Genomic DNA, 27,696 nt, shown 5'->3' with positions numbered 1-27,696 from the left:
CATTAATTAGACGTCTCCCACATCAAAAATTGATATCACATAAGTAATATTTCGAAGATCTCTCATAGGCTCTCTAGATATTCTTTAGCCTTAATCTCAGACGTAAAGAATTTGGTTTGACCCTTATATATTACTTTCAGCTTAGCTGGATTGTTCAAATAGACTACCGCTTTCTTTTCTTGAAATGGCTTGATGAGTTGCCTGAGTCGCCATCTCCTTTCGACAGTCCAATGACAAAAGTCAGGACGTACAAAGTAGGATATTGAGTCTTTGTTACGGTGTTTGTCTGGCGTGACTTTATCCGCGATAGCCTGTCGAAGCAAGAAATTCCCGAAATACACCAGGATTGCACGTGGGTATTTACTTGTTGGTGCTGTAGGTTTTATAGATAATGGGACCCGATGGGCTCTCTGTACTTCATAGCCCCAATCCCAGGTGTTAAGCTCAGGAAGTGTGTCACGAAAAAGTTGTATGATGAAGGTGCGGCAATCTTCCCCCTCTATTTTTTCCGGCACCCCTAGAACTCGTAGGTTATTTCTACGTAGTCTATTTTCATAGTCTTCTAGTTTCCATTTGATGTCTTGTACCTGTGCTTCATTTGACTCAACTCGCTCATTTGTAGCAGCGGCCTCTGTTTCGTTTACAACGATGCGATCCTCTATGTCATTTAGTCTTTCTGTAAATGCACCCATAGTTTTAGAGAGTTTGCGAACTACTCCTTGAACCTTCTGCAGACCTGCTCGGGCTTTGCGACTGTCTTTGGAAGTCTCCTCCCGATGCGATGCTATTGCTTGCAAAACTGTTTCCATGACTGTCGTCAAAGTGGCTCCTGATGAGTCTGGTTGCACTCTATTTGAATTATGGCCTACGGATGGCATTTGTGATTTTGTGATAGGGATCTGACTCTGATTTAGACTCTGATTTAAAGTAAGTACAGTTGGGGTATAATCCCATGACAATTCATTAGCTCCATGATGCCCAACTTTTTTCTTCTTAAGTATTGTTCTCCGCTTATCACGCTTATCACGCTGTTCTTTTGGAGGAATACTATCTGATTCTGTACTTAGATTGGAGTCTATGTCATTCTCTACTTCTTCGGCATCATCAAGTTCATCAAGTTCATCAGTATCACCAGACCAGCTAATGTCCTCCGAAAAAGAGTAGAAGTCTGTTATATCTTTGTCAGCCTCAATCGCCTCATTAATGCCTGCATCATCTATAGAGTGTTCATCTATCACAGGATTGGACCTCAATGGTGTCCCTACATGAGGTTGTGATACTTCTATGACCTCTGTAGACTCTTTTGCTTGTGTTTTATTAGGCTCGCTCTGTACATCATCAGAATGCAACTCTATACTTGAATCTGCATGAGGGTTAATAAAAAAGCTCTGTAGCGAAGGATTTACCGGCATCTCCATAAGCGGCTCCACACTCGGCCCTGAAGTTTGGTTAGCATCCTCATTGCTGTGATTGATTTTACTGGCCGTGGTGGGAGTGTTAGGTAACCCTGTGGGCTCATTAGCAGCCTCTTTAGCCTCTTTAGACTCTTTAGTAGTTTCTTTAGCAGGCTCATTCACAAGTTCAGACACAATTTTATTAGTGTTATTGTTAGTGTTATTATTGACAGTATTGTTAATTTTGTTGGATCTGTTATCACTCCGCGCTTGTATCAATGGGGGGTCAGTATTCACATTCACTTCACTGGAGTTATCATCACCCCCTTGATTAATCATATCAGATGTGGGGGGAGGAGCAAAGTCAGATGGGGTTATCTGGCCTACCTGCGTGACTGTAGATTTGGATCTTTCAGAGCTAAAGCCAGTCCCAGCCTCATTCACTCTCTCATTCTCAGGCTCAATTCTTTGTGCTTCAGGCTGTGTTGGTATTCTCTGAGTCCCAACTGTCACTGCTAGTGTCGGCGCAGGAGCATTACTTCCTTTATTCCCTCCGTCATTGCTCCCTTCTGTGACAATAGTTAACTGCTTGTGCTGTGTCTCCTTAGCAGCTAGTTTTTGACTAGCGGCACGTTGAAACATTGTAACCACTGTTGGAGCCGCTGATACAGTAGCTGATGTTTTAGCAGAATGAGATGCTACGGGGGTTTTGCTAGAGGCACTCCTCCGAACTGGCGTTTTCTCTCCCATTGAAGATATCGTCTCAGCATTAGCATTAGTTTCCTGTGGCTCAGCGCGTGTAGCAGCGCGCTGTCTGCCTGTCTCCTGATCTCTCTGAGCCTGGCGTGCAGCCCTCGTCTTGGCCGCCGCTACAGCTGCAGCATTTTTTGGAGCCATCGTATGATGCAGGCTCTTTGCGCTGTTATGGCTTTTTTGTATGTTGAGGTCCGTATTAGCCACAGACCCCACGGATTTTCTTAACTCTGTGTAGCTCACGGCCTCCTTCTTGTTTTACACTTAAGACTGCATGCTTCACTAACTCTGATTGGAATATGCTATTCCATCACTATAGACTCTTATGGAGTCTTATTGCCTTTTTGGGGGGGCCAGGGGGGGGAAGGGGGGAGGGGAGCTGGGAGAGTGCTGGGTGGGAATCGGGGAGGGTGGGGTTGGGGTTGGAGGGGGGGGAGAAAACAAAATAAAATGAGCAAGTTCGAAACCAATAAGGGAATGTTGTTAGATAAGCACTGCTTACAACTTACACTACACAAATGGGAAAGCTGAATATTGGATGTTGGAATGTGGCAGGTCTTAATGACAGGGGAAAGAGGGCTCAATTCTCTCAATTAATGGTTCATAGTTCCTGGGATATCATCTGCATACAAGAAACTCACATTCCTATAGGTGAGATTAATCAGCTAAGAATACCAGGCTATAACATATTAGTTACAACAAAACAAACTACAAAAACTAGAGGGGTGACAATTTTAGCAAGAACAAGATTAGGTTTCCCAGTGCGTAAAAAAGCTGATAAATATGGAAGGTGGGCCATTGTTCAGTTAGATATGGATATTACTATATGCTCTATATATGGCCCTAATCTTGACGATCCTGCATTGTACATCGAATTAGAATCAGAACTAGCGCAATGGCCTAGTACTTTAATTCTCTGCGGAGATTTTAATTTAACATTTAATCAGACTCAAACCATTCAGAGCCAATACAACTATTCTGGCCGAAAGCCAAGAGTATTTCGAGCAGTATTAAGTCTAATTCAGAGTCACAATCTTAAAGATTTATGGTCTTTAAAAAATAGTAGAGACCCAGGATACACATATTTCTCCTATCCTCATAAAAAATATGTACGCATAGACTACATCTTCGCAACCGCAGACATCGCTCAAAATGCTCTTATTTATAAAGCCCCCAAGACATTATCCGACCACAACTCCATCTGTGTTACATTAGAAGTTCCTAGATTTAAGCGAGTTTATCCACAATGGACATTTGACCGGAAATTACTGGTCAATCAGGAGTATATAGCGCACATTGTACAATGGACCAAAGATTTCTTTGACATAAACCAATATAGTGCATCTCGCATTATTGTATGGGACAGCTTTAAGGCGGCGTTAAGGGGAGAGACTGCCACCTTTGTTGCCAGCCGTAGAAAAGAACGACAAAAGATTCACACCGAGCTAATAAACAAGCTAACACATCTAGAATACACACATGCCAACCAATTATACCATGGGGAACAGGCTGACGACACCTTAAGAAAGATCTTGATACTTAAAGCTGAGATAAATAATGATCTAACTGAAAAAGCAGCAGAAACTCTCCAAGCCAACCGCAATAAGGTATATGAGACAGGCGAAAATGTAGGGAGACATCTTGCTTTAAAAACTCGGCAAACGCTATCTCATAACTCCATACAAAGCATTGACTATGATGGCCATAAATATACTACTCAGGAAGAAATAGCCAATTGCTTCCAGGAGTATTATCAAAAACTATACCAAAACGAAGACACAAAATCGAATAATGAAATTAAAGAATTCTTAGATAAATGGCTTGGAGAGACCTATATGGCACAAACCATTGACGATGAAAACAAAAAAGAATTAGATAAGGAAATCACCAGAATAGAAGTAGAGATGGCAATAGCGGAACTTGCTGCAGGGAAGGCAGCGGGACCCGACAAGATACCCCTAGACCTATACAAAATACTGGGTAAAGTGATAATTCCATTCCTGCATGATCTCTTCTTAGGTATTCAATGGCATGGAAAACCCCCGGAATCGTGGCAACAAACAAACATAGCCGTTTTTATAAAGAAGGACAAACCCCCCGAACTGACAACATCATACAGGCCGATCTCACTGATCAATTCAGACTCTAAAACATATGCAAAAAAAATGTCTAATCGCCTTGGTAAAATCATTAAACAACTAGTGACTCCCTGGCAACATGGGTTTATACCCGGCAAAAGCACCACCGAGCATATACGAAGAGTCATATCTCTTTTCGACATAATGAAAATAAAAAACGGTCAAATGTCATTGATTTTATTAGATGCCGAAAAGGCTTTTGACCGGGTTTCTTGGCAGTTTCTTTGGGAAATATTAGCCATTAATAACATCGGTCCGGGGTTTATAAGATCAATAAAAGCTCTTTATATAGACCCAAAAGCTAGAATCCTGACAGGGGGTTGCGAATCTGGAAATATTCAAATTCAGAGAGGCACGCGACAAGGATGCCCGTGCTCTCCGCTGCTATTTGCACTTAATATTAACCCCTTAATTATTAAGTTATTAACATCACCAGCGATAACACCAATAAAAACCGGCATCTACAACACTAAAGTCCTTGCTTACGCCGATGATGTCGCGGTTTTAACATCTAACCCTACTGAGGCCTTAGTTGAAATAGAAGCAACTACTAAAATATTTGGGCTCTACTCGGGTTACTCTCTAAATCAAGACAAAACGATGGTAGTATGTACTGATAATACACCTTACATAAGTCAATTTAGAGTCAAAAATGCGAAATATTTAGGAGTAAATATTTCACCCAATATTGATGAGATCAACACGTTAAATTACGACCCTCTAATTACCAAAATAAAAGGAGATCTACGTAGAGTCAATAACCTACACTTATCAATAATAGGTAGAAGTAACTACATAAAAATGACAATATTTCCAAAGATACTGTACTTGTTCAGAGCGATCCCTATTTTAATTGATAACACTTCCATGAAAAAGATAAACCAATCAATATCATCGTTTATTTGGAGCTATGGGAAGATAAGAAGAGCTCTACCCAAGTTAACTCTACCAACTTCCAGAGGTGGCCTAGCTATACCAAATTTAACTTACTACATGTGGGCAGCCATTCTCCAACAAATGAAATTTTTAACAACATCCATCCGTCAAGATCAAGACAGATCACTTCATGACATACCTTCCATCTACGAGTTAACACTAGGAAGCTCAGCCAGAGGATTATTACTAAGACAAATCGAACCCTCCTACTTTAAAAAGACCAAATTCAAAATTATTATAGATGCTTTTAAAGTTTGGACCGGCTGCACAAAAACACTCCTAATTTCTAAATATACAAAATACACACCCTTATGGGACAGTTCAATAATACCCCAATATCTTAATGATAACACAACCAAACGCTGGGAGAATCTAGGCCTTATCACCATCGGCGACTTTTTAAACTCAGACGGAAGAACAACATTCGATGAATTATATATTAAATACCAGATTCATCCCTCCGACTATTTTAAGTTTAATCAAATATATACATCATTAAGACACCGAATTATAAATATAGAGCTGAAATCGATACCATTCATAGACCTTGTACAAAAGACGACAACTAGAATAAGCGATATATATGGAATCTTCTTAAATAACCATCCTGACGATGTAGAAAGAATAGAAACTAGCTGGGCCAATAAATTAAACAATCCTGACGTCGACATAGACATGACTCTACAACTATCCTCCAAAGTCATATTAGCAAGCAATTTAAAAGCTCAAATATATAAAACAATATGCAACTTATATTATACACCTTCCAAATTATTTTCCTGGGGCAAGATCGACCATGATAAATGCCCCAGATGCGCACTTGGTCCCGCAAATCTGATACACATGTTTTATGATTGCCCAAAATTAGAACAAATCAAGGATAGCATCGTAAAATATTGGACTGAGATCTTTGGTCGTGAAATTAAAACCTCATCAACTTTATTTCTGCTTGGCTATGATAGTTCTTTAGAACTTAACAACTCAGAAATATGTACAACCTATTTAGGTACTGCCATATACAGAATTATATTAGCAACCAGGTGGAAGGACTCCGAGGCCCCAGCATTCCAGGGTTGGCTTAGTAGATTATTAGCAACATATAAACAAGAAATGGCCATTTATAAGACTAGAGGGAAAAAATCCAGGTCATTTGGGAAATTGGTTTGGTCCTTTGTTGCCAGGTGGTATGACCAACAGAGGGATTAATCAGAAACTGCTCATGCAAGTTGAATGTTTGTATTATGGCCTTAAGGATTAGAGAACTGAATTATGAAATAAGATTTTACAATTTCTTTCCAATTATAATTATTATTATTATTTTTAACTGTTAATAGACTTGCCACAACTTGTTAATTGTTAATTAGTATTATTATTATTATTTATTTATTTTTCTCAATTTTTTGATATATTTGTATGTAAATATATTTACTGTACATCATGTAATTCTCAAAATATGTGCTTTCTAATACTTATAATGCAATTTGTGTTTATTTTTGTAATTTTCGAACATGCTCAATAAAAAAAATTTAAAACGAAAATGCCCCGCTCCCCCGGTCCGTCACGGACACTCCTCAGAGAGGGGCCAAAGCCAGAGACACTTAGCCACTCTCAGCCCCTGCTCTTACCAGGTTCTTTCCAGAATGGGACAAAGGACAGAATTAACAGGGAGGCCTAAAAATGGCATTACAATAACTTAAAAAGCAGACATTCCTGGCAGGCGGAGAAGCACACCCTGCTCCCCAACGGAACACCTTACTGCAGGGACCCCTCCACAGAGGCCTAAGATAGAATGGGCACGATGGCCTAACCTCTCATCGTCGCCTCTCCAACTCACACGGATTTCTCCAGAGATTTGAGCTCTGACACAATCCCCTTACTACCATCGGGCGCCTAATACAACACACCATGGTGTGTCTTGTACGTGTTTTTGGTGTATATCTAGAAGTTGGTGCTACTTTTAACTGCTATAAGAGAAGAGAAGGGTGGGAAAGGCAGAAAGTGGTAAGGATTGCGGAAAGTGGGGTATTGGCAGAGGGAGAAGGGACTGGGGCGTCCAGGGCCTGCTTTTGCCCTGGTGAACCCCCCCTCCAAAGGTCAGGGCCCAGTGCGGCCGCACCTGTGGCACTGCCCTTAAGCCGGCCCTGGCGACGTCCCTATGCAGGCCTCCAACGGACTGAGGGCAAGCCATGCTCTGTTTAAGCATGAATATTGCCTCAAAGGTGGGAGAAGTCCAGTGCGCCCCATTAATATCCGCCTTTCTGTCGAACCGGGGCCAGGGGAGCCGTTTTCCTGTATGCATTTAGGGGCCACTTAAGTGTTTGCTGGAGCGCCGCCCACCGACCACGCACGGCTTCCCAAGTAGGACCTAGAAGCGGCCTGGCCATGGGGCCAGCAAGGAGTCCTATTATTTATAAAATAATATAGTTTTAGCAGGTCCGCCTAAGCACAGCCTTCCTCCCACCTTTGCTTTCGATCGCGTTCGACAGATGCTGCGAGGGTGGGGGGAGGTGTTGAGCAGAAACTGGTGCAGCAGCCAGGGGTAGGAGAGAGAAGCTAGCTGCCAGAGGCAAAGGCATCAGGAAGGGAGAAGCCTTACAGACGTACCCCACGCACAGACCACCCAGGCCCCCTCACATGATCATTCTCTCTGATGTCCAACTTAACGCTTTCTTTGACTAACATTGTTCCCATTTCCACACTCTGAAACTCCGAAAATTTCACTTCTCTAACTAAATAAATGGACAGTAGTTTTCCCGCTTTCTGTTATATGATGTCACCCACAGGATCGTCTAATGGCAACTTCCGTCCAGAAACCAAACTATCCGCTCTATTGTGTGACTGCCGCGAAAACACCGAGGAGTCACCGTCTCATCCAAGCGCCGCTGCTGAGGGCCTTTCCTATTTTAAATATCACACCCTTTCACGTAATGCTGCCCTCTCACTGCCCTCTCTGTAACAGGGGAGGGGATGTGGTCCATCGGCTAGACTGCCGACTTTGGTGCTGGAAACCAAGGTTCAAGCCTCGGTGTCGCGTCCACATCCTGTGATCCTGGGCAAATCACTTGCCTGAATGTGTAAGTAACCGGTGCTCATGTAAAGCGCTTCAGTACCGTCGGCTCGAGTTCGCGCTATATAAAATCTGCAAAAAAACAAAACACACAAAGAAATCTCGATGGACCTCCTTTGCAGCCAGTCAGACGCTGAGATCTACCCAATGACCCAAGAGTTCCCGTGGACAGACAGACACCCCTGGCGGTCTGTCTGGGAACGCTAACAACTCTTCAATGCGGACCAGGCAGAGAGCCGTAGGATGCCTCCACTGATGTTAATGTGTCAGAGTCACTAACATTAACCTCTCTCCCACTGGATGTGAATCCGACAGAGGTTCGTCAACATTTCTTCACAGTCAAAATGAAACCTTTGGCCCCACTGAGCAAAATCTCTCCCGCCCAAAACGCACAGAGCCTTCTAGGGAAACAAGCCTGAACACCCACAAAAATAAATCCCAACGGTGTGTCCTCCACCCCAATGCCGCCAGGTTTCGTCACTCTTCCACCTAACAATTAGTTACCACCAGGCAAGAATGGCAACAAAGGCAGTGGACTCCTCTCTTTACTCTGGTCTCTGCCTGAAGCCTTAGATTAGTCAAGAGTGCCGCCGCACTTTTCACGGAAAATCCTAAACCATCCTCTTCTGATGGGCAATAAAATATCCTGGGCTAATCCCAGAGTTCTGTGCCCAGCGACGCATAATGATAAGTAGGTCTGTGGAGTATGCACTACAAATGCATTATAAAAGTCTGGCACAGTGTTCATGGACTTTACCCATTTTCCAACACATGTAGAAATGTGAACTTACCATGGTGATCTCTTTGGCCATGACCCTCTCTGTACGGCCCCGGGGGGCGCATATATTCATGGGGGCCTCAGATGTCTGCTCCTGCTCTTCAGCAGGACTTCCTCCAGGCTCTTTGAAATCAGCTGAGTTTACGGGTTCCTCCTGGCTTGCCATAGGACTCCTCGGTTGTTCCCAACTCTCGGTTTGTCTTCCTGGGTGAGCTCGACTCTCTATTGGCTCTTCCAGTTGTTCCAGGGTGTTTCTTGGTTCCTCTATTTGCTCTCTGGTCTCTGTTGGTCTCCACGGGGACTCTCGACCCTCCGACGGTCTCCCCAGGTGCTCCCTATCCATTGGTCTGTAAGTCTGCATCATGCTGTCTGGTGATCTCTCCGCTTGCTCTCGACCCATGCCAGGCCTTTCTGGCTCACGGTCTTCCATCGCGGACATCGTGCCACCAACTGTGCTTGCAGGTGGACAGTAAGAGTTGGCCATCTGGTGCTCACAGCAGCACCGCTGAAGTGCAAGAGAGGTCACCCTGAAAGATGTCCCATCTGGGCCCACGGAAGAGGGTGTTGAGGCCAGGCTGAGCGGTCCACCAGTGTTGTGAAGGCTTGAGAACTGCACCAATTACGCCAGGGCGATGAAGAGGGAAGAAATGAAATGAGGCGAGCTACTGAGGAGTAAAGGCTGAAGTGTTTTTACCAGGGCGAGCCAGATGATTGAGTCTGGAGAGGTGCAGCGCGCTGATGCTAAGCTAGAGCTCGAGACCATCACCAGGACCAGGACCAGGACGAGCGGAGTCTACGGAGGCCGAGAGGTGCACCACAGCGCGGCTGCGCCAGGCGCACAGGCAGGGAGAGCTGCTCTAGGTACAAGCGAAGGAGCAGGTGTGCCCTCGTCCTGTCGAGGGTGGACTGCTCTGGCTCACTGGGGTGTGCCCACGTCGTGCCAAGTCTGGAGAGGTGCACCGGGGCGTGCCCTCGCCCGGCCGGGGGGAGCGAGGCCTCTTCGGCCTCTTCGGCCTCTTCGGCCTGGCCTCTCTCTCCAGGTGCCCTTCAAGCACTCCCGGCCCGGCGCTTGTTGTGCAGGCAGAGATTGTGCTTTCTTTAAATACTCGAGGCTGATAGCATCGCCAAGGAGAGAGGCCCGGCCGGCAGCGTCAGGCGCGCCGAGGCAGGAGGAGGGGCTGGAGGGCTGACCTGAGCGGCGCTGAGAAAGGTCACCGCTGGACCGCCATTTCACATGGGAAGCGCTGGCGCCGGCCCCAGGTGAGCGGCACTGGAGGGGAACGCGCGAAGTCCTCGACGCTGAGCCGTGAAGGGAGGGCACCTCTCACCGAGGGACAGAGGATATAGAATAGAATGCATAGGGATAAAGCGAGTCCTCCCACTGGGCCGGGAAGGGAATGCACCCCTCGCCGAGGACGTATAGAATATAATGCATAGGGATAAAACGAGTCCTTCCCACTGGACCAGGAAGGGAAGGCACCCCTCGCCGAGGGACAGAGGACGTATAGAATACAATGCATAGGGATAAAACAAGTCCTCCCACTGGGCCGGGAAGGGAAGGCACCTCTCACCGAGGGACAGAGGACATATAGAATATAATGCATAGGGATAAAATGAGTCCTTCCCACAGGGCCGGGAAAGGAAGGCAAGACACCTCTCACCGAGGGACAGAAGACGTATAGAATATAATGCATAGGGATACAACGAGTCCTTCCCACTGGGCCAGGAAGGGAAGGAAAGGCACCCCTCGCCGAGGGACAGAGGACGTATAAAATACAATGCATAGGGATAAAACAAGTCCTTCCCGCTGAGCCGGGAAGGGAAGGCACCCCTCGCCGAGGGACAGAGGACGTATAGAATACAATGCATAGGGATACAACGAGTCCCCCCACTGGGCCGGGAAGGGAAGGCACCCCTCACCGAGGGACAGAGGACGTATAGAATACAATGCATAGGGATACGAGTCCCCCCACTGGGCCGGGAAGGGAAGGCACCCCTCGCTGAGGAACAGAGGACATATAGAATACAATGCATAGGGATAAAACGAGTCCTCCCACTGGGCTGGGAAGGGAAGGCACCCCTCGCCGAGGGACAGAGGACGTATAGAATACAATGCATAGGGATAAAACGAGTCCCTAACACTGGGCCGGGAAGGGAAGGCACCACTCGCAGAGGGACAGAGGACGTACAGAATACAATGCATAGGGATACAAAAAGTCCTCCCACTGAGCCGGGAAGGGAAGGCAAGGCACCCCTCGCCGAGGGACAGAGGACGTATAGAATACAATGCATAGGGATAAAACGAGTCTTTCCCACTGGGCCGGAAGTGAAGGCACCCCTCCCCCAGGGACAGAGGACGTATAGAATACAATACATAGGGATAAAACGAGTCCTCCCCACTGGGCCGGGAAGCGAAGGCACCCCTTCCCCAGGGACAGAGGACGTATACAATACAATACATAGGGATAAAACGAGTCCTTCCTACTGGGCCGGGAAGGGAAGGCACCTCTCACAGAGGAAAAGAGGACATATAGAATTTAATGCATAGGGATAAAACGAGTCCTTTCTACTTGGCCAGGAAGGGAAGGCACCCTTCGCCTAGGGACAGAGGACGTATAGAATACAATGCATAGGGATAAAACAAGTCCTCCCACTGGGCCGTGAAGGAAAGGCACCCCTCGCTGAGGGACAGAGGATGTATAGAATACAATGCATAGGAATAAAACAAGTCCTTCCCACTGAGCCAGGAAGGGAAGACACCCCTCGCCGAGGGACAGAGGACATATAGAATACAATGCATAGGGATACAACGAGCCCTCCCACTGGGCCGGAAAGGGAAGGCACCCCTCGCCGAGGGACAGAGGAGGTATAGAATACAATGCATAGGGATAAAACGAGGCCTCCCACTGGGCCGGGAAGGGAAGGCACCTCTCACCGAGGGATAGAGTACGTATAGAATATAATGCATAGGGATAAAACGAATCCTTCCCACTGGGCCGGGACCCTTCGCAGAGGGACAGAGGATGTATTGAATACAATGCATAGGGATACAACGAGTCCTCCCACTGGGCCGGGAAGGGAAGGCACTCCTCGCAGAGGGACAGAGGAGGTATAGAATACAATGCATAGGGATAAAACAAGTCCTCTCACTGGGCCGGGAAGGGAAGGCACCTCTCACCCAGGGACAGAGGACGTATAGAATATAATGCATAGGGATAAAACGAGTCCTCCCACTGGGCAGGGAAGGGAAGGCACCCCTCACCGAGGGACAGAGGACGTATAGAATACAATGCATAGGGATAAAACAAGTCCTTCCCACTGGGCCAAGAAGGGAAGGCACCCCTCGCCGAGGGACAGAGGACGTATAGAATACAATGCATAGGGATACAACGATTCCTCACACTGGGCCGGGAAGGGAAGGCACCCCTCGCCGAGGGACAGAGGAGGTATAGAATACAATGCATAGGGATAAAACGAGTCCTCCCACTGGGCCGGGAAGGGAAGGCACCTCTCACCGAGGGACAGAGGACATATAGAATATAATGCATAGGGTTAAAACAAGTCCTTCCCACTGGGCCGGGAAGGGAAAGCAAGACACCTCTCACAGAGGACAGAAGACGTATAGAATATAATGCATAGGGATACAATGAGTCCTTCCCACTGTGCCGGGAAGGGAAGGAAAGGCAAGGCACTCCTCCCCGAGGGACAGAGGATGTATAGAATACAATGCATTGGGATAAAACAAGTCCTTCCCACTGGTCCGGGATGGGAAGGCACTCCTCGCCGAGGGACAGAGGACGTATAGAATACAATGCATAGGGATAAAACAAGTCCTTCCCACTGAGCCGGGAAGGGAAGGCACCCCTCGCCGAGGGACAGAGGACGTATAGAATACAATGCATAGGGATACAACGAGTCCCCCCACTGGGCCGGGACGGGAAGGCAAGGCACCCCTCGCTGAGGAAGAGAGGACATATAGAATACAATGCATAGGGATAAAACGAGTCCTCCCACTGGGCCGGGAAGGGAAGGCACCCCTCGCCAAGGGACAGAGGAGGTATAGAATACAATGCATAGGGATAAAACGAGTCCTCCCTGTAGGAAGGTGGATACCTGACTATGGTTAAACCAGATTTTTTTGCCTCGTGTTTAGCTGGTTTTCGACTTAGTTGGCCTGGGATCCTGCTAATCAGGGCCCCAGGCTATCTGCTCTCTCTTTAAAATGGACTCCATGTACCCTAGGTACACCTCCAATTGGATACTGGGTCACCTTATGAGCCCCTGTGCAGTGTGCCATAGGTACCCAGGGCATAGGTGCTTCCAAGGCCTACCAGGGGCTGCAGCATATCTTTTGGCACCCCTGGCTGGCCATTCAAATTAACACAACTGGCTGATCACTCAGCTGGGGCAAGGTGGTGTAATCACCCCTTACTTAGATATAGTATACCTATATCTAACCTTATATCTAGACACACATACACCTATAAGTCACTCCTATGGCAGACCTTAACAATCCTGGAGGCAAAGTGCTTGGTTTTATGTGAGATGGTGCTCTAGCATAAGCTGAGCCTGTCTGCAGCTTTCGGAACCATGTCCTTATAGCTGTTCTAGGATATTGCCATACCATATACTCTTAAGTGCATTATGTACCTCGCGGTCAGATGCTAACTATGGTTTGGCTTTATCAAAACATGTCGAGTAAGGTGTCATACGATTTGGAATACTACCCCCTCGCCTGTCCTGGCGACGGGGGTAGCAATCCACCCTTCTAGAGGGAGAAGACATGTTGTTATTACTATTCCCGGTTAAAGTTAACCAGAGCCTCAGCATCACAAAATGGATGCTGCTGCCACAGACACAAGTCTGACCTCCTGCTGCTGGGAGTCCTCCCAGCGAGGGAGGCTTGGACAATAGGTTTCCTGCCTTGGGAGGTGCTAGCACCACCCCAGACAGGACTTTGTGTATTGGGACAGGGAGGGCTGAAAGGATTGAGACACTGCCTGGGGCACACAAGGTGTCCCATGCATAGTCCAGTTCAAACCGGTGCTGGGGCTTTCCTGCCCCAGCTCTGGGGCGAAACTGGACAAAAGGAAAGGGGTGTAACCGCCCCCTTCCCTGGTCCCACCCATAGGAGGGACCTAGCAGGTAATCCAGCCCCTAACATCAGTATATAGGTAGGAGCTGAGTCACTAGGACTTTAGATTATCCTGACTGAAACTTTGAAACAAAACTCTGGACCTTCATCACTCTACTTTGGAAGAAGACGACTGAAGAATCTCCCTTGTGGTCAAGGAGTGACCACCCTGCACAAGCAGGCACCATCCAGCGACCGACGACTTGCTTTGCCGTCGCCTCCCACCGGAGCCCGAGCCCAGAGCCTATTGACTTCAATGTGTACACTTGTGTGCTTTTAGACACTGCACACACCTCCCGTGGGCCTCCTGCTCCCTAACTATTGTTAGCTCAGTGTAGCCCCAGCAATTCCCAAGGCCCTAGGCATTACCATTGTTCGTGTCGTGGTACTTATACCACTTTTTTAATATATGGTTTGACGGGCCACCCCGCCCTATCCATAATTGTGCAACTTTTGTCTATTCTATTAAGTTACTTGTTTTGCGCTTGTGCTTCTGTGCTCATAAAGAGTTCAGGGGTTTGTTTAGAAATAAATACATATATATTTTCAATATATATTGTGTGTGGTGTCCTTTCATTTGGTATTAAAGGGATTTCATATGGTAAAACAGCTGGCTTCAAGTGCCCTCATGAGTTTAGCCTAAGACTGCTTTGTCCATGCTACCCCTAGGATAGCTGGTCTATAAGGTTGACTTTACAACCATCACCATAAGGTTTGTTTGGACTGGTGCAAGGTGCTCACTAGAATAGTGAACATCATATACCAGGCCAACTTCTCACACTCCCACTGGGCCGGGAAGGGAAGGCACCTCTCACTGAGGGACAGAGGACGTATAGAATATAATGCATAGGGATAAAACGAGTCCTCCCACTGGGCCGGGAAGGGAAGGCACCCCTCGCAGAGGGAAGGAGCCGGTATAGAATACAATGCATAGGGATAAAACAAGTCCTACCACTGGGAAGGGAAGGCACCCCTCGCCGAGGGATAGAGGAGGTATAGAATACAATGCAAAGGGATAAAATGAGTCCTCCCACTGGGCCGGGAAGGAAAGGCACCTCTCACCGAGGAACAGAGGACGTGTAGAATATAATGCATAGGGATAAAACGAGTCCCCCCACTGGGCCGGGAAGGGAAGGGAAGGCGCCCCTCGCCGAGGGACAGAAGAGGTATAGAATACAATGCATAGGGATACAACAAGTCCTCCCATTGGGCCGGGAAGGGAAGGCAAGGCACCCCTCGCCGAGGGACAGAGGAGGTATAGAATACAATGCATAGGGATAAAACGAGTCCTCCCACTGGACTGTGAAGGGAAGGCAAGGCACCTCTCGCCGAGGGACCGAGGTCGTATAGAATATAATGTATAGGGATAAAACGAGTCCTTCCCACTGAGCCGAGAAGGGAAGGCAAGGTACCTCTCGCCGAGGGACCGAGGACGTGTAGAATATAATGCATAGGGATACAACGAGTCCTCCCACTGGGCCGGGCCGGGAAGGGAAGGCAAGGCACCCCTCACCGAGGGACAGAGGACCTATAGAATATCATGCCTAGGGATAAAACAAGTCCTTCCCACTGGGCCGGGAAGGGAAAGCACCTCTCACCGAGGGACAGAGGATGTATAGAATATAATGCATAGGGATAAAACAAGTCCTTCCCACTGGGCCGGGAAGGGAAGGCACCCCTCGCCGAGGGACAGAGGAGGTATAGAATACAATGCAAAGGGATAAAACGAGTCCTCCCACTGGGCCGGGAAGGCAAGGCACCTCTCACCGAGGGACAGAGGACATATAGAATATAATGCATAGGAATAAAATGAGCCCCCCCCACTGGGCCAGGAAGGGAAGGCACCCCTCGCCGAGGGACAGAGGAGGTATAGAATACAATGCATAGGGATACAACAAGTCCTCCCACTGGGCTGGGAAGGCAAGGCACCCCTCGCCGAGGGACAGAGGACGTATAGAATATAATGCATAGGGATAAAACGAGTCCTTCCACTTAGCCGGGAAGGGAAGGCACCCCTCGCCGAGGGACAGAGGAGGTATAGAATACAATGCATTTGGATAAAATCAGTCCTAACACTGGGCTGGAAAGGGAAGGCACCTCTCACCAAGGGACAGAGGACGTATAGAATACAATGCATAGGGATAAAACGAGTCCTCCCACTGGGCTAGAAAGGGAAGGCACCCCTCGCCGAGGGACAGAGGACGTATAGAATACAATGCATAGGGATAAAAGGAGTCCTCACGCTGGGCGGGGAAGGGAAGGCAAGGCACCTCTCGCAGAGGGTCAGAGGACATATGGAATATAATGCATAGGGATAAAAGGAGTCCTCACGCTGGGCGGGGAAGGGAAGGCAAGGCACCTCTCGCAGAGGGGCAGAGGATGTGTAGAATATAATGCATTGGGATAAAACGAGTCCTCCCACTGGGCCGGGAAGGGAAGGCAAGGCACCTCTCGCCGAGGGACCGAGGACGTATAGAATATAATGCATAGGGATAAAACGAGTCCTCCCACCGGGCCTGGAAGGGAAGGCACCACTCATCGAGGGACAGAGGACGTATAGAATATAATGCATAGGGATAAAACAAATCCTCCCACTGGGCCGGGAAGGGAAGGCAAGGTACCTCTCGCAGAGGGGCAGAGGATGTATTGAATATAATGCATAGGGATAAAACGAGTCCTTCCCACTGGGCCGGGAAGGGAAGGCAAGGCACCCCTCACCGAGGGTCAGAGGACGTATAGAATATAATGCACAGTGGAGGAGTGTGGCTCACTGATTCGAGCGGCAGACCCTGATGCAGAGTCTGGTCTGGGACCAGGGTTCAATTCCCGACGCGGCAGGGTCCTGAGCCCAAAATGTCCACGGACTCGATAATTCTCGCCTCGGTGCCTATTCTAATCATGGGGTCCCACGCTGCAACTCTGGGCAATAGCTTGCTTAATCTCCACTACGGCGGCCCACCCGCTGCGGGATGCCTGGCTTTCCCCTTGGGGATACCCAGTAGGGGCTATCTCACAGAGAAAAGCCAGGACGGGTTCCCAAGGCAAGCGCCTTGATGCCTTCGGGTGAAACGTGCGCTATATAAGTCGCAATACATTACATTACATTACATAGGTATAAATCTGAAAGAGACACGTTAGTGATAGATTCCTTACCTTAGAATATCCCCAGGCGTCAGACTGGATCCGGAAACTTTTGCGTAGTAATACCCCTGCGCGTCGGTAGGCGTCCGTGGCTCCACGTCCGTCGTCGGTGTCGTTAGCGCCGGAATGACGTTGTCGGAGTACTTAGACGCCGCCCTCGCGCGCTCACGTCAGTTCTTCTGTTTTCCACGCCAGCTAGCGCAGATCCGGAGAAGCTCTACCCCTTAATCACTTTTTGACTAAACTTTTTTGATCTTTTGATCTGTTTTTCTCGAGTCGTTTGACTCCTACGGTGCCGGTAGGGATGCCCAGGTTCAAACCCTGCTCTAAGTGCAGCCGACTGATGTCGGTTACCGACCCCTATCGTCAGTGTCTCCTGTGTCTAGGCCTCGACCACGACGACCGAACCTGCTCCGACTGCTGGGCCCTGACGTCTAAGGCTAGGCGGGAGCGGCCCCGCAAGCGACTTGAGCTCCGGCAGCCGGCCCAGCGCTGTTCGAGGTCCCGGTCCCACAGGAGGTCGAGGGACCGGTCGCGGGGTCAGAGCCCTCGTAGCTCCGAGAGTCGGCATCGGTCGTCGGGATCACGATCCTCAGGTAAGAGGCATGAGAGGTCGGAAAGGCGTCATTGCTCTTCCGACCCACCCCGACGCTCGCGCGACGCGGCCGGGGGTTCGGGTGACACCACCCACGCGGCTCCGATGGAGTCCCGGGCGCCACATCCTGCCCCACACCTTCCGGTCCCTGGGAACGATGCAACGCCTGAGGAGGTCGAGCGGTACCTCATGGCCATGAGGTCCCTCCCTCTTCCGCCGGGATCCGCGGCGCCTTCGGGCCCAGCGGTCCCGGCTGGGGGTCCTAGCGGGTCGGGTGCTTCGGCTCCGAGGCCGCCGGGTGCTTTGGCCCGACACCTCCGGCGACTTCGGTCCCAGCACCGCAGGCCCCCACTGGATCCGCTTCCAGATCCAGGTCGTCGCCGGTCGGCCTCACGACCTCGCCGATGCCGGCATCTAGGGTGTCACCCCCGGCGCCGCCTCCGGGCGACGCCGTCCCCAATCCTACCCTCGATTCGTACCGGCGCCGGAGCGGCGCCGCTGTGCGCCGCTCTCGACGTCGTTTGGAGATTTTTATTTCCACGATCCGGCCCCATCATTTGAACCTGAATATCAGGTGATGGGTGACGAGGGGGATTGGGAGGGGTCTGTGGACCCTTGGGCACAGGAGTGCCAGTCTCAACAGGACTGGACATGTGAGCTTGGGGATGCCAGTGAATTGAACACTTCGCCAGACAGTGGTTTTGTCTCCTCTCCAACTGTGGCTATGGAGGAGGGGGCTGCCTACAGTGTAGTGTAGACACGGGCGGCCAAGGCCTTGAGCCTGGAGCTCCCCGTCGCGGCCGTGAGGACTAACCGCCTCACTGAGGTCCTCAAACCGCAGTCAAGCTCAGCTGATCCTCTGCTGCCGATTAATGAGGCCTTGTGTGACCTTCTTTTGGGCACCTGGACCAGACCCGCTACAGGTCCACCTGTGGATAGGAACGTGGCCAGACGCTACCGCCTGGCTCCGGGCGACCCTTGCTTCTTGTCCACCCACCCCACCCCCGAGAGCTTTGTTATCCAGTCCTCTGCTTCTCAGACTGCATTCCCCACGGCTCCGCCCGATGAGGAATCCAAGAGGAATGAACAGTTCGGTAAGAAGGTGTTCTCGTCCCTGAGTTTGGGACTGCGGTCAGTCAATACCGCATGCCTCTTGGGCCGCTACACCCACACTCTGTGGGACACGGTCGCGGACTTGCTGCCACAATGCCCGGAGGAGGTCAGGGCTAAACTCACCCAAGCCCTTGCGGAGGGTCGTGATGCGGCACGCTACTCCATCCGGTGCAGCCTGGATACCACGGACTCACTGGGCAGAGCGATGGCAATGACGGTGGCTGTTCGACGCCACGCCTGGTTGAGGACCGCCAACTTTTCGGCTGATGTCCAGGCCACACTTCTGGACATGCCGTTTGATGGCCGTTGCCTCTTTGGCGACAGGGCAGACCATGCGCTTGAGCGTTTTAAGGACTCCAGGGATACGGCCAAGTCCTTGGGCCACACCAGCAAACAGGTGCCTTTCGCTCCTTTCGTGGCCAAGGAAGGGATGCTCCCACACGTGCCGCCAGCCACGCGCTGCAGACGAATACACAGCGCGGTGGCAGCCGTGGAAACCGCTGTGGCGGCGGTCAGGGACAACGGCGCGGCCAGTCCACACCTTCCCCTGCAGCATCCGCCTCAAAACCCTCCTAGTCCGCGCTTTCAGGCCCATGTGACGCCAGTGGGGGGCAGGGTTCGCCATCACCACTTCCACTGGTGCACTGTCACGTCGGACGTGTGGGTGCTGCAAATTGTCCGGAGGGGCTACTCCCTCCCCTTCGAGACGACCCCTCCAGCCATGCCACCGCAATTCCACCGTGTGTTGGGGGATCATTTGCAACTTCTGCAAGAGGAAGTTACGGCCCTCTTGGCCAAGGGGGCCATCGAGCGCTTTCCTGGGCCGGAAGTAGGGTGTGGTTGTTACTCCCACTACTTTCTGGTACCCTAGAAGGGCAAAGGGGGCCTACGCCCTATCTTGGACCTACGGAACGTCAACGGCTTCCTCCGGAAGGAGAAGTTCAAAATGCTGACATTGGCTCAGGTCTTAGCTGCCCTGGACCCAGGAGACTGGATGGTAGCGTTGGACTTGCAGGACGCCTATTTCCACATCCCCGTCCTGCTGGCCCACCGGTGCTACCTGCGGTTCAGGGTAGGTCTCGAGCACTTTCAGTTTACCGTGCTCCCCTTCGGCCTTACCAGCGCCCCACGGGTGTTCACGAAAGTGATGGCGGTGGTCGCAGCTCATCTGCGCAGGTTAGGGGTTTCAGTCTTCCCCTACCTCGACGACTGGTTGTTAAAGGCAGGCTCGCCCCAGACAGTCGTCAGCCACCTACAGACAACGGCAGACCTCCTGCACCAGCTGGGGTTTTCTATCAATGTGCCGAAGTCACACCTGAGCCTCTCTCAGAAGCTACACTTCATCGGAGCGGTTCTCCACTCGACGCGGTTTCGGGTTTATCCTCCCGAACAGCGGGTCCGGGATATTCAGGCTCTCATTCCACTCTTTCAGGCTTTATCCTGGGTCTCGGTCAGGTTGACGCTGCGGCTTCTGGGGCTGATGGCCTCTTGCATCCTTCTGGTGCATCACGCCAGGTGGAGGTTGCGGGCTCTGCAGTGGGACCAGAAGTTTCAGTGGGCCCAGCATCAGTGCAACCTGTCCGACCATGTCATGATCTCAGAGGGCACTGCGAGACAGCTGCAGTGGTGGCTCACGGACCGCGATTCGGTCAGCGGCAGATCCCTCTCCCTTCCCCAACCGGAGCACGTAGTTGTGATGGACGCGTCCCTTCAGGGCTGGGGTGGCCACATAGGAGAGGCAGAGATCAGAGGCCTCTGGTCTCCGGCGGAGTCCCAGCTCCATATCAACCTTCTGGAGCTGCGGGCGATTCGTCTAGAACTGAAGGCATTCCTCCCCTTTGTCTGGGGGGAGTGTAGTGCAGGTGTTCACGGACAACACCACTGCAATGTGGTACTGCAACAAACAGGGCGGGGTGGGGTCGTGGACCCTCTGCCAGGAGGCTCTGAGCCTCTGGCAGTGGCTGGAACATCAGAGCGTGACTCTGGTGGTTCAACACCTGGCAGTTTCTCTGAACACCAGGGCGGACGAACTCTGCCGGCGGTGCATGATGTATCACGAATGGCGTCTGAACTCGGATGTGGCGCAAGGCCTCTTTCTGCAGTGGGGAGAGCCTTGGTTAGATCTATTTGCCACAGAAGAGAACGCGCAATGTCATCAGTTCTGCACGTTGGAATTTCCAAGGCGGCACTCGCTCGGAGACGCTTTTCGTCGCGAGTGGAGTTGCGGTCTGTTGTACGCCTTTCCGCCTATTCCACTTCTGCCCAGAGTGCTGAAAAAGATCAAGCGCGACCGGGCCCAAGTTATCCTTGTGGCTCCGGACTGGGCGCGAAGGTACTGGTATCCCGAGCTACTCAGTATGTCAGTCGATCCCCCGGTTCGTCTGCCTCTTCAGGAGGACCTTCTGTCACAGCAGCAGGGGACGGTCCTCCACCCGAACCTGTCTAGTCTCCACCTCCATGCTTGGAGATTGAGCAGCGACAGTTGAGGCCATTTGACATGCCTCCTGAAGTCTGTAATGTCATTCTGGCAGCCAGGCCTCCCTCCACAAAGTCGGTATACGCCTGCAGGTGGAACAGATTTGTGGCATGATGCACAGCAAAGGCTGTGGATCCTCTCAATGCCTCTCTTTCTGAGGTTCTCCTCTTCCTTCTTTCTCCTACCCAGCAGGGCTCTGCTCTGGGCACTATCAAGGGCTACCTTTCTGCCCTTTCAGCCTTCTTAAGGTTACCTGATCAGCCTTCTTTGTTAAAGTCCCCCATTGTAAACAGATTCTTAAAGGGCATCACTCATATGTTCCCTCCTGTTCCTTTCGTGATGCCCCAGTGGGACTTGAACCTGGTTCTCACTTACTTGATGTGCGCTCCCTTTGAGCCGCTGCATAATTGTCCTATATGTCTTCTCACCCTTAAGACTGCTTTTCAGGTTGCCATCACCTCTGCCAGGAGAGTGAGTGAGCTCCAGGCTCTTTCCTCTAAACCTCCTTTCCTTTCTGTCCATCCGGACAAGGTTGTATTGCGGACAAAACTCTCTTTCCTGCCCAAGGTAGTCACAGCCTTTTACAACGGGCAGTCCATCACTTTGCCCACCTTCTATCCGCCTCTGCATCCCTCGAAAGAGGAAGAGAGGCTCCACCGTCTGGACCCAAAACGTGCACCCTCTTACTATCTGGATCGCACACGCCAGTTCCGGGTGGATGACCAACTCTTTGTTGGTTACGTAGGCGCTAAGAAAGGATGGGCGGTGCACAAGCGGACCATCTCTCGGTGGATCGTGTTGTGCATCCAAGCGTGTTACTCCTTGGCTAAGAAGGAACCTCCTGTTGGGCTGAGGGCCCACTCCACTCGGGCCACGGCGACTACTACTGCCCTGGGCCGGGGAGTCCCCTTGCAGGACATTTGTCAGGCAGCTACGTGGGCCTTGCTGCACACGTTCGAGAGACACTACTGCCTAGACAGCCAAGTCCGGAGGGATGGCTTCTTTGGCCGTTCCGTCCTCCAGGACTTTCTGGTGTGATTATTGGTTCGCAGACCCACCACCGGGGTTGGAATTGCTGGGGTATCTATTCTAAGGTAAGGAATCTATCACTAACGTGTCTCTTTCAGATGCACAAGTTACTACTTGTGTAACGATATATCTGTAAGAGACATTAGTTAGTGATAGATTCCTTACCGACCCACCCATCCTCCCCGTTCTGCGGACCGATATCTAGGGTTACGGTCATCCCCTTTCAGGGCCCTAGTTTCACGGCACCATTGTTGGTTCTATCATGGCTCTGCGTATCTGGCGCGGAAAAGCTGTGTATCAGAACTGACGTCAGCGCGCGAGGGCGGCGTCTAAGTACTCCGGCGACGTCATTCCGGTGCTAACAACGCCGACGACGGACGCGGAGCCACGGACGACGCCTACCGACGCGCAGGGGTATTGCTACGCAAAAGTTTCCGGATCCAGTCTGACGCCTGGGGATATTCTAAGGTAAGGAATCAGTCACTAACTAATGTCCCTTACAGATATATTGTTACACAAGTAGTAACTTGTGCAACGAGTCCTTCTCACTGAGCTGGGAAGAGAAGGCAAGGCACAGAGGACATATAGAATATAATGCATTGGGATAAAACGAGTCCTTCCCACTGGGCCAAGAAGGGAAGGCGCCTCTCTTAGGGACTGAAAGAAGCAAGTATAGAAATGGCTTACGTGCTTCACACGTTGAGCCATTAATTGACAGCCCAGTTCTTCTTCCTTTATGGGACACGTACAATAACATATAGGGACATAGAAAGGCTTTGAGTATCCGTTTCTACTCAACTGTCAGGCTCCTCATCACCTCAGCGATAGCCACTTTTTAGAAGGCCATCATAAACAGCTAGCTCTTAAAGGCGTACAGACATCTGCACCATCCAATTCCCTGACAAATTTCCCAGTCCCACATTCAACCTAGAGTGGCAACTGCATCAGTTATTGATTACCATAGGGGAGTTGAGAGAATTTGTTGTAATTCGGTCAGAACTATAAAATAGAACTAATATAGTAAATATATGCAAAATGGAATGTAAAAATATTGTAGAAATATACAAGACATGAAAATATACAACGGGACAAAAATTAACTAGAAAATGGAAATAAAGTCTGTTTAAAAAAAAAACAGTAACTTGATTACCAAGAAGAAACAGGATCAGAATTTATATCAACAACACCAGGCACAAGATTGCCACAATTCCCCCACCGTTCATCCCTAAATAGACAACCTTCAACCTGCTTCCACGCGCAGACATCATTGCCATCCTCAATCCCTCCAGGGTACCACCTACTCGCACTACATTCTTCCCTCTTTCATCAGTAAACTCCTCAATGGATGTGCCCTGACACTTCTCATCAACATTATCAACTCCTCCCTCTGTTAAAGAACCTTCTGCGATGAACTTAAAGCAGGACAGACCCTTCCCCCTCTGAAAAACACCACCCTGAATCCAGACAACCTTGTTAAATACCACCAAATCCTCGAGAAAGCTGCCTCCATTCATATTCAAAACTATACTTCAAACCAGATCAGCAAGAAAACCTCTTTCAGGGCTTCCATTCCAGCTTCTGATCAGGCTGCAGCACAGAGACTGCTGCCCTATAGGTAGTCAACTACCTATAGGGCAGCAGTCTCTGTGCTGCAGCCTGATCAGAAGCTGGAATGGAAGCCCTGAAAGAGGTTTTCTTGATGATCTGGTTTGAAGTATAGTTTTGAATATGAATGGAGGCAGCTTTCTCGAGGATTTGGTGGTATTTGATCACGTCAAAGAAACTATTCCTTTCATGCTATTCTACTTGACCTCTCTGCAGCCTTTGACTCGGTCAACCTCCACACTATGATCGCAACACTGAAACCAAGCACAGGCTGTTTTTTTAGGGTCCTGCAAAGGTTTACGCTCTACTTCACCAAACATCAACAACTCTTCCAAACGAGAACCTCTAAATCCCCCAAACTGCCTGCTCTGGCATGGAATCTTGGATGAAATGCAACAGCACCTGAAAATGTCCTCTGTTCACAACAATCTCCAACTCAAAACCTGCTTCAGTCTGACTTGGATTTGGAGAACCAGTGCCTGCCTAAAAACTCAACACAACCAAGACAGAATGTCTTTTCTTTAACCAAGGCAGAATCGGCCTGATTCATCATAGTGCCGTTTTGCGAGTTTGAAATAGCGAATCATAAGGAATCGCTATTCCAGACTCGCAAAACGGCATTCATGTAGGAATCGCAAAAACAAAAGCGATTCCTACATATTCCTTATTTGCGATCAGCAAATTGCTAATCGCAAATAAGGAATAACTCCCCATTCATTCCTACGGGCCAAAAGGCCCATAGGAATGAATGGGGAGAATTCCTTATTTGCAATTAGTAATTTGCTAATCGCAAATAAGATAGCGATTTAAAGGGTGCCAGGGTTGTCCAAAGGACACCCTGTAGCACCCCTTAAAAGTAAATACGAACAGGTGTTGCGCACACACATGTCCAAAGGACATGTGTGTGTGCAACATGCAACTTAGAAAAATGCTTTTAAAAGCATTTTTCTAAGTTTTCGCTATTTACCACGAGGTTTGACCTCGCGGTAAATAGCGGGCCGAAATTGCGAATTCGCAATTTTAAAATGGATGATGAATTGCATTTAAGGAATCTCAAATTGAGATTCCTTAAATGTAAATCATCGCAAAATAGCGAAATCGCTATTACCGATTTTTGCATTTGGGATGATGAATCCCAAATGCAAAAATAGAGCTCGCAAAGGGCCAGATTCTGAGAATCTGGCCCTTTGCGAGCCCATTTCGGCTTGATGAATCAGTCTTTTCTTTGCTACGAGAAACAACCAACCATGAATCCAAGCCAGTCTCTCGGAATTGAACTTGGACAGGTTTGCTCCCAGCTGACAATGAATGCAGACACTCTTGAATTCAACCCTTGCAGTGACTTCTTCTTTAAAAAAAGACATTGCCAAGAAAATTAAGATAACATGGTACGAGCTCTATAGCTCGTGTAGAAAGTGAAATCTTTCTTTGCCAAACCCTTGGGCACTTAAAATAAATAATTAGATTGGCACAAGCCCCATAAGTCCTTATAAGCGGACACCAATTGACATTTGCAGTCGCATTGGCCTCTTGGCGCTACCTGTATAGGTAATGGTCGTGAGACAGGATTACCTAGAACCTCCGTCAGTGGTTTGGAGTGTGTTTATTAATGTGTGCAAATCAAAGAGACTTCACTGCACTGAATGAGGCCGGTGATGGCATCGTGTGAGACTCCATTGACATGTATGAGGCCAGTAACGTGAGTGAGACTCCACAAAAGTGTATGAGGCCAGTAATGAGACTCCACTGAAGTGTATGAGGCCAGTAATGTGAGTGAGACTCCATTGAAGAGTAAAAGACCAGTATAGGGAACAAGTGGTACTCCACTGAAGAGTGTGAGGCCAGTAATACGGAACACGTGGTACTCCACTGAAGTGTATGAGGCCAGTAATGAGACTCCACTGAAGTGTATGAGGTCAGTACTGTGAGTGAGTGAGACTCCATTGAAGAGTGTGAGGCCAGTAATAGGGAACACATGGTACTCCACTGAAGATTGTGAGGCCAGTAATAGGGAACACGTGAGACTTCACTGAAGAGTGTGAGGCCAGTAATAGGGAACACGTGAGACTCAACTGAAGTGTATGAGGCCAGTAATGAGACTCCACTGAAGTGTATGAGGCCAGTAATGTGAGTGAGTGAGACTCCATTGAAGAGTGTGAGGCCAGTAATAGGGAATACGTGGTACTCCACTGAAGAGTGTGAGGCCAGTAATAGGGAACACGTGAGACTCCACTGAAGTGTATGAGGCCAGTAATGAGACTCCACTGAAGTGTATGAGGCCAGTAATGTGAGTGAGTGAGACTCCATTGAAGAGTGTGAGGCCAGTAATAGTGAACACATGGTACTCCACTGAAGAGTGTGAGGCCAGTAATAGTGAACACATGGTACTCCACTGAAGAGTGTGAGGCCAGTAACAGGGAACACGTGAGACTCCATTGAAGTATATGAGGCCAGTAATGAGACTCCACTGAAGAGTATGAGGTCAGTACTGTGAGTGAGTGAGACTCCATTGAAGAGTGTGAGGCCAGTAATAGGGAACACGTGAGACTGCACTGAAGAGTGTGAGGCCAGTAATAGGGAACACGTGAGACTGCACTGAAGAGTGTGAGGCCAGTATAGGGAACACGTGAGACTCCACTGAAGAGTGTGAGGCCAGTAATAGGGAACACGTGAGACTCCACTGAAGAGTGTGAGGCCAGTTATGGCAAATGAGAGACAATCCCTACATGTGTACATGCCTGGGAACGCTGCACACTAGTCAGTGGCGATGCCGCTCTGTTTGGGGCTCCCTTCGTCGCACTGTTGTCTGTTTGTAGTGCACACACCTCGCCACACGTCTGTTTTGCAAACAGTGAGGACTGGTTCGCGCCCACTCACCTCTCCGCACCTTCACTGAACCTGAGAAACCAGACACGTCCACGTGCCTTGTTTATTCACGGCTTGCACCTCACAACTTGACAACGCGGTCTCCTCACAGCACCCACACTCACCCCCCCTCCCTCCCACCTCAGTAATGTGCGTGCACGGGGTCAGAAGGTGACTGGGGCAGGGGTAGTTCTGAAGGTTGATGCCGTGACTGGCGGATGCTAGGGTGATAATGGTGGCTGGTTAGTGGGGCGCGACCCCCAGGGGGGCCGTGGACCGATGCAAAGGGGGTCGCGCCTTCACAGTGTCACTTCTGCCTCCAGGGCTTCAGCCCCCCTCCTCCCCCATCCTGTCTCTCAGCCCGGGCTGCTGCAGTGCAGCTCACGCTGCTCCTGGGGCCTCGGCTGGGCAGTGTCTGGAGTCTTATCTCCGGCCCGAGTTTTCACAGGTCTTTAAAGGCCATTAGCATATTTACATGCCTTTGTTAACCGATTACCAAAGCTTAGTTTTTTAAGGTTCCAGTACCCCTGGGCCCCCACTCTGCCTATTTCTTAAATTTGTATTTTTACACTTACTGCTGCAGTGTAAGAATGCATTTAATGAAAATAAATATAAAGTTGGGTTGCCAAAAGAAACATGCCTGCTATGTGTTGTTTAAAGATCCTGCAGAGA

The 27,696-nt window shown here is 49.6% G+C and overlaps 1 protein-coding gene across 2 annotated transcripts in view; it reads right to left on the bottom strand.

Moving 5' to 3' along the window:
* The window catches only part of RGL3 (ral guanine nucleotide dissociation stimulator like 3), a 448,342-nt gene that overhangs the window by 306,940 nt on the left and 113,706 nt on the right, over positions 1 to 27,696 (bottom strand). Inside the window, exon 1 of one of the 2 annotated variants that reach the window (XM_086962747.1) lies at positions 9,080 to 9,984. The exons of the other annotated variant lie outside the window; for it this stretch is intronic. Within the exon in view, the coding sequence (XP_086818873.1) occupies positions 9,080 to 9,550 (471 nt within the window). The 5' untranslated portion in view covers positions 9,551 to 9,984. Of the gene's footprint in view, positions 1 to 9,079; positions 9,985 to 27,696 lie in introns of those variants that run through there. 2 annotated transcript variants of the gene reach the window in all.

Source organism: Lissotriton vulgaris, chromosome 1_1 (assembly GCF_964263255.1).
Source record: "Lissotriton vulgaris chromosome 1_1, aLisVul1.2, whole genome shotgun sequence".
Taxonomy (NCBI): Eukaryota; Metazoa; Chordata; class Amphibia; order Caudata; family Salamandridae; genus Lissotriton; species Lissotriton vulgaris.
The sequence above is the reverse complement of the archived record's forward strand: the minus strand, read 5'-3'. Positions and strand labels throughout refer to the sequence as shown.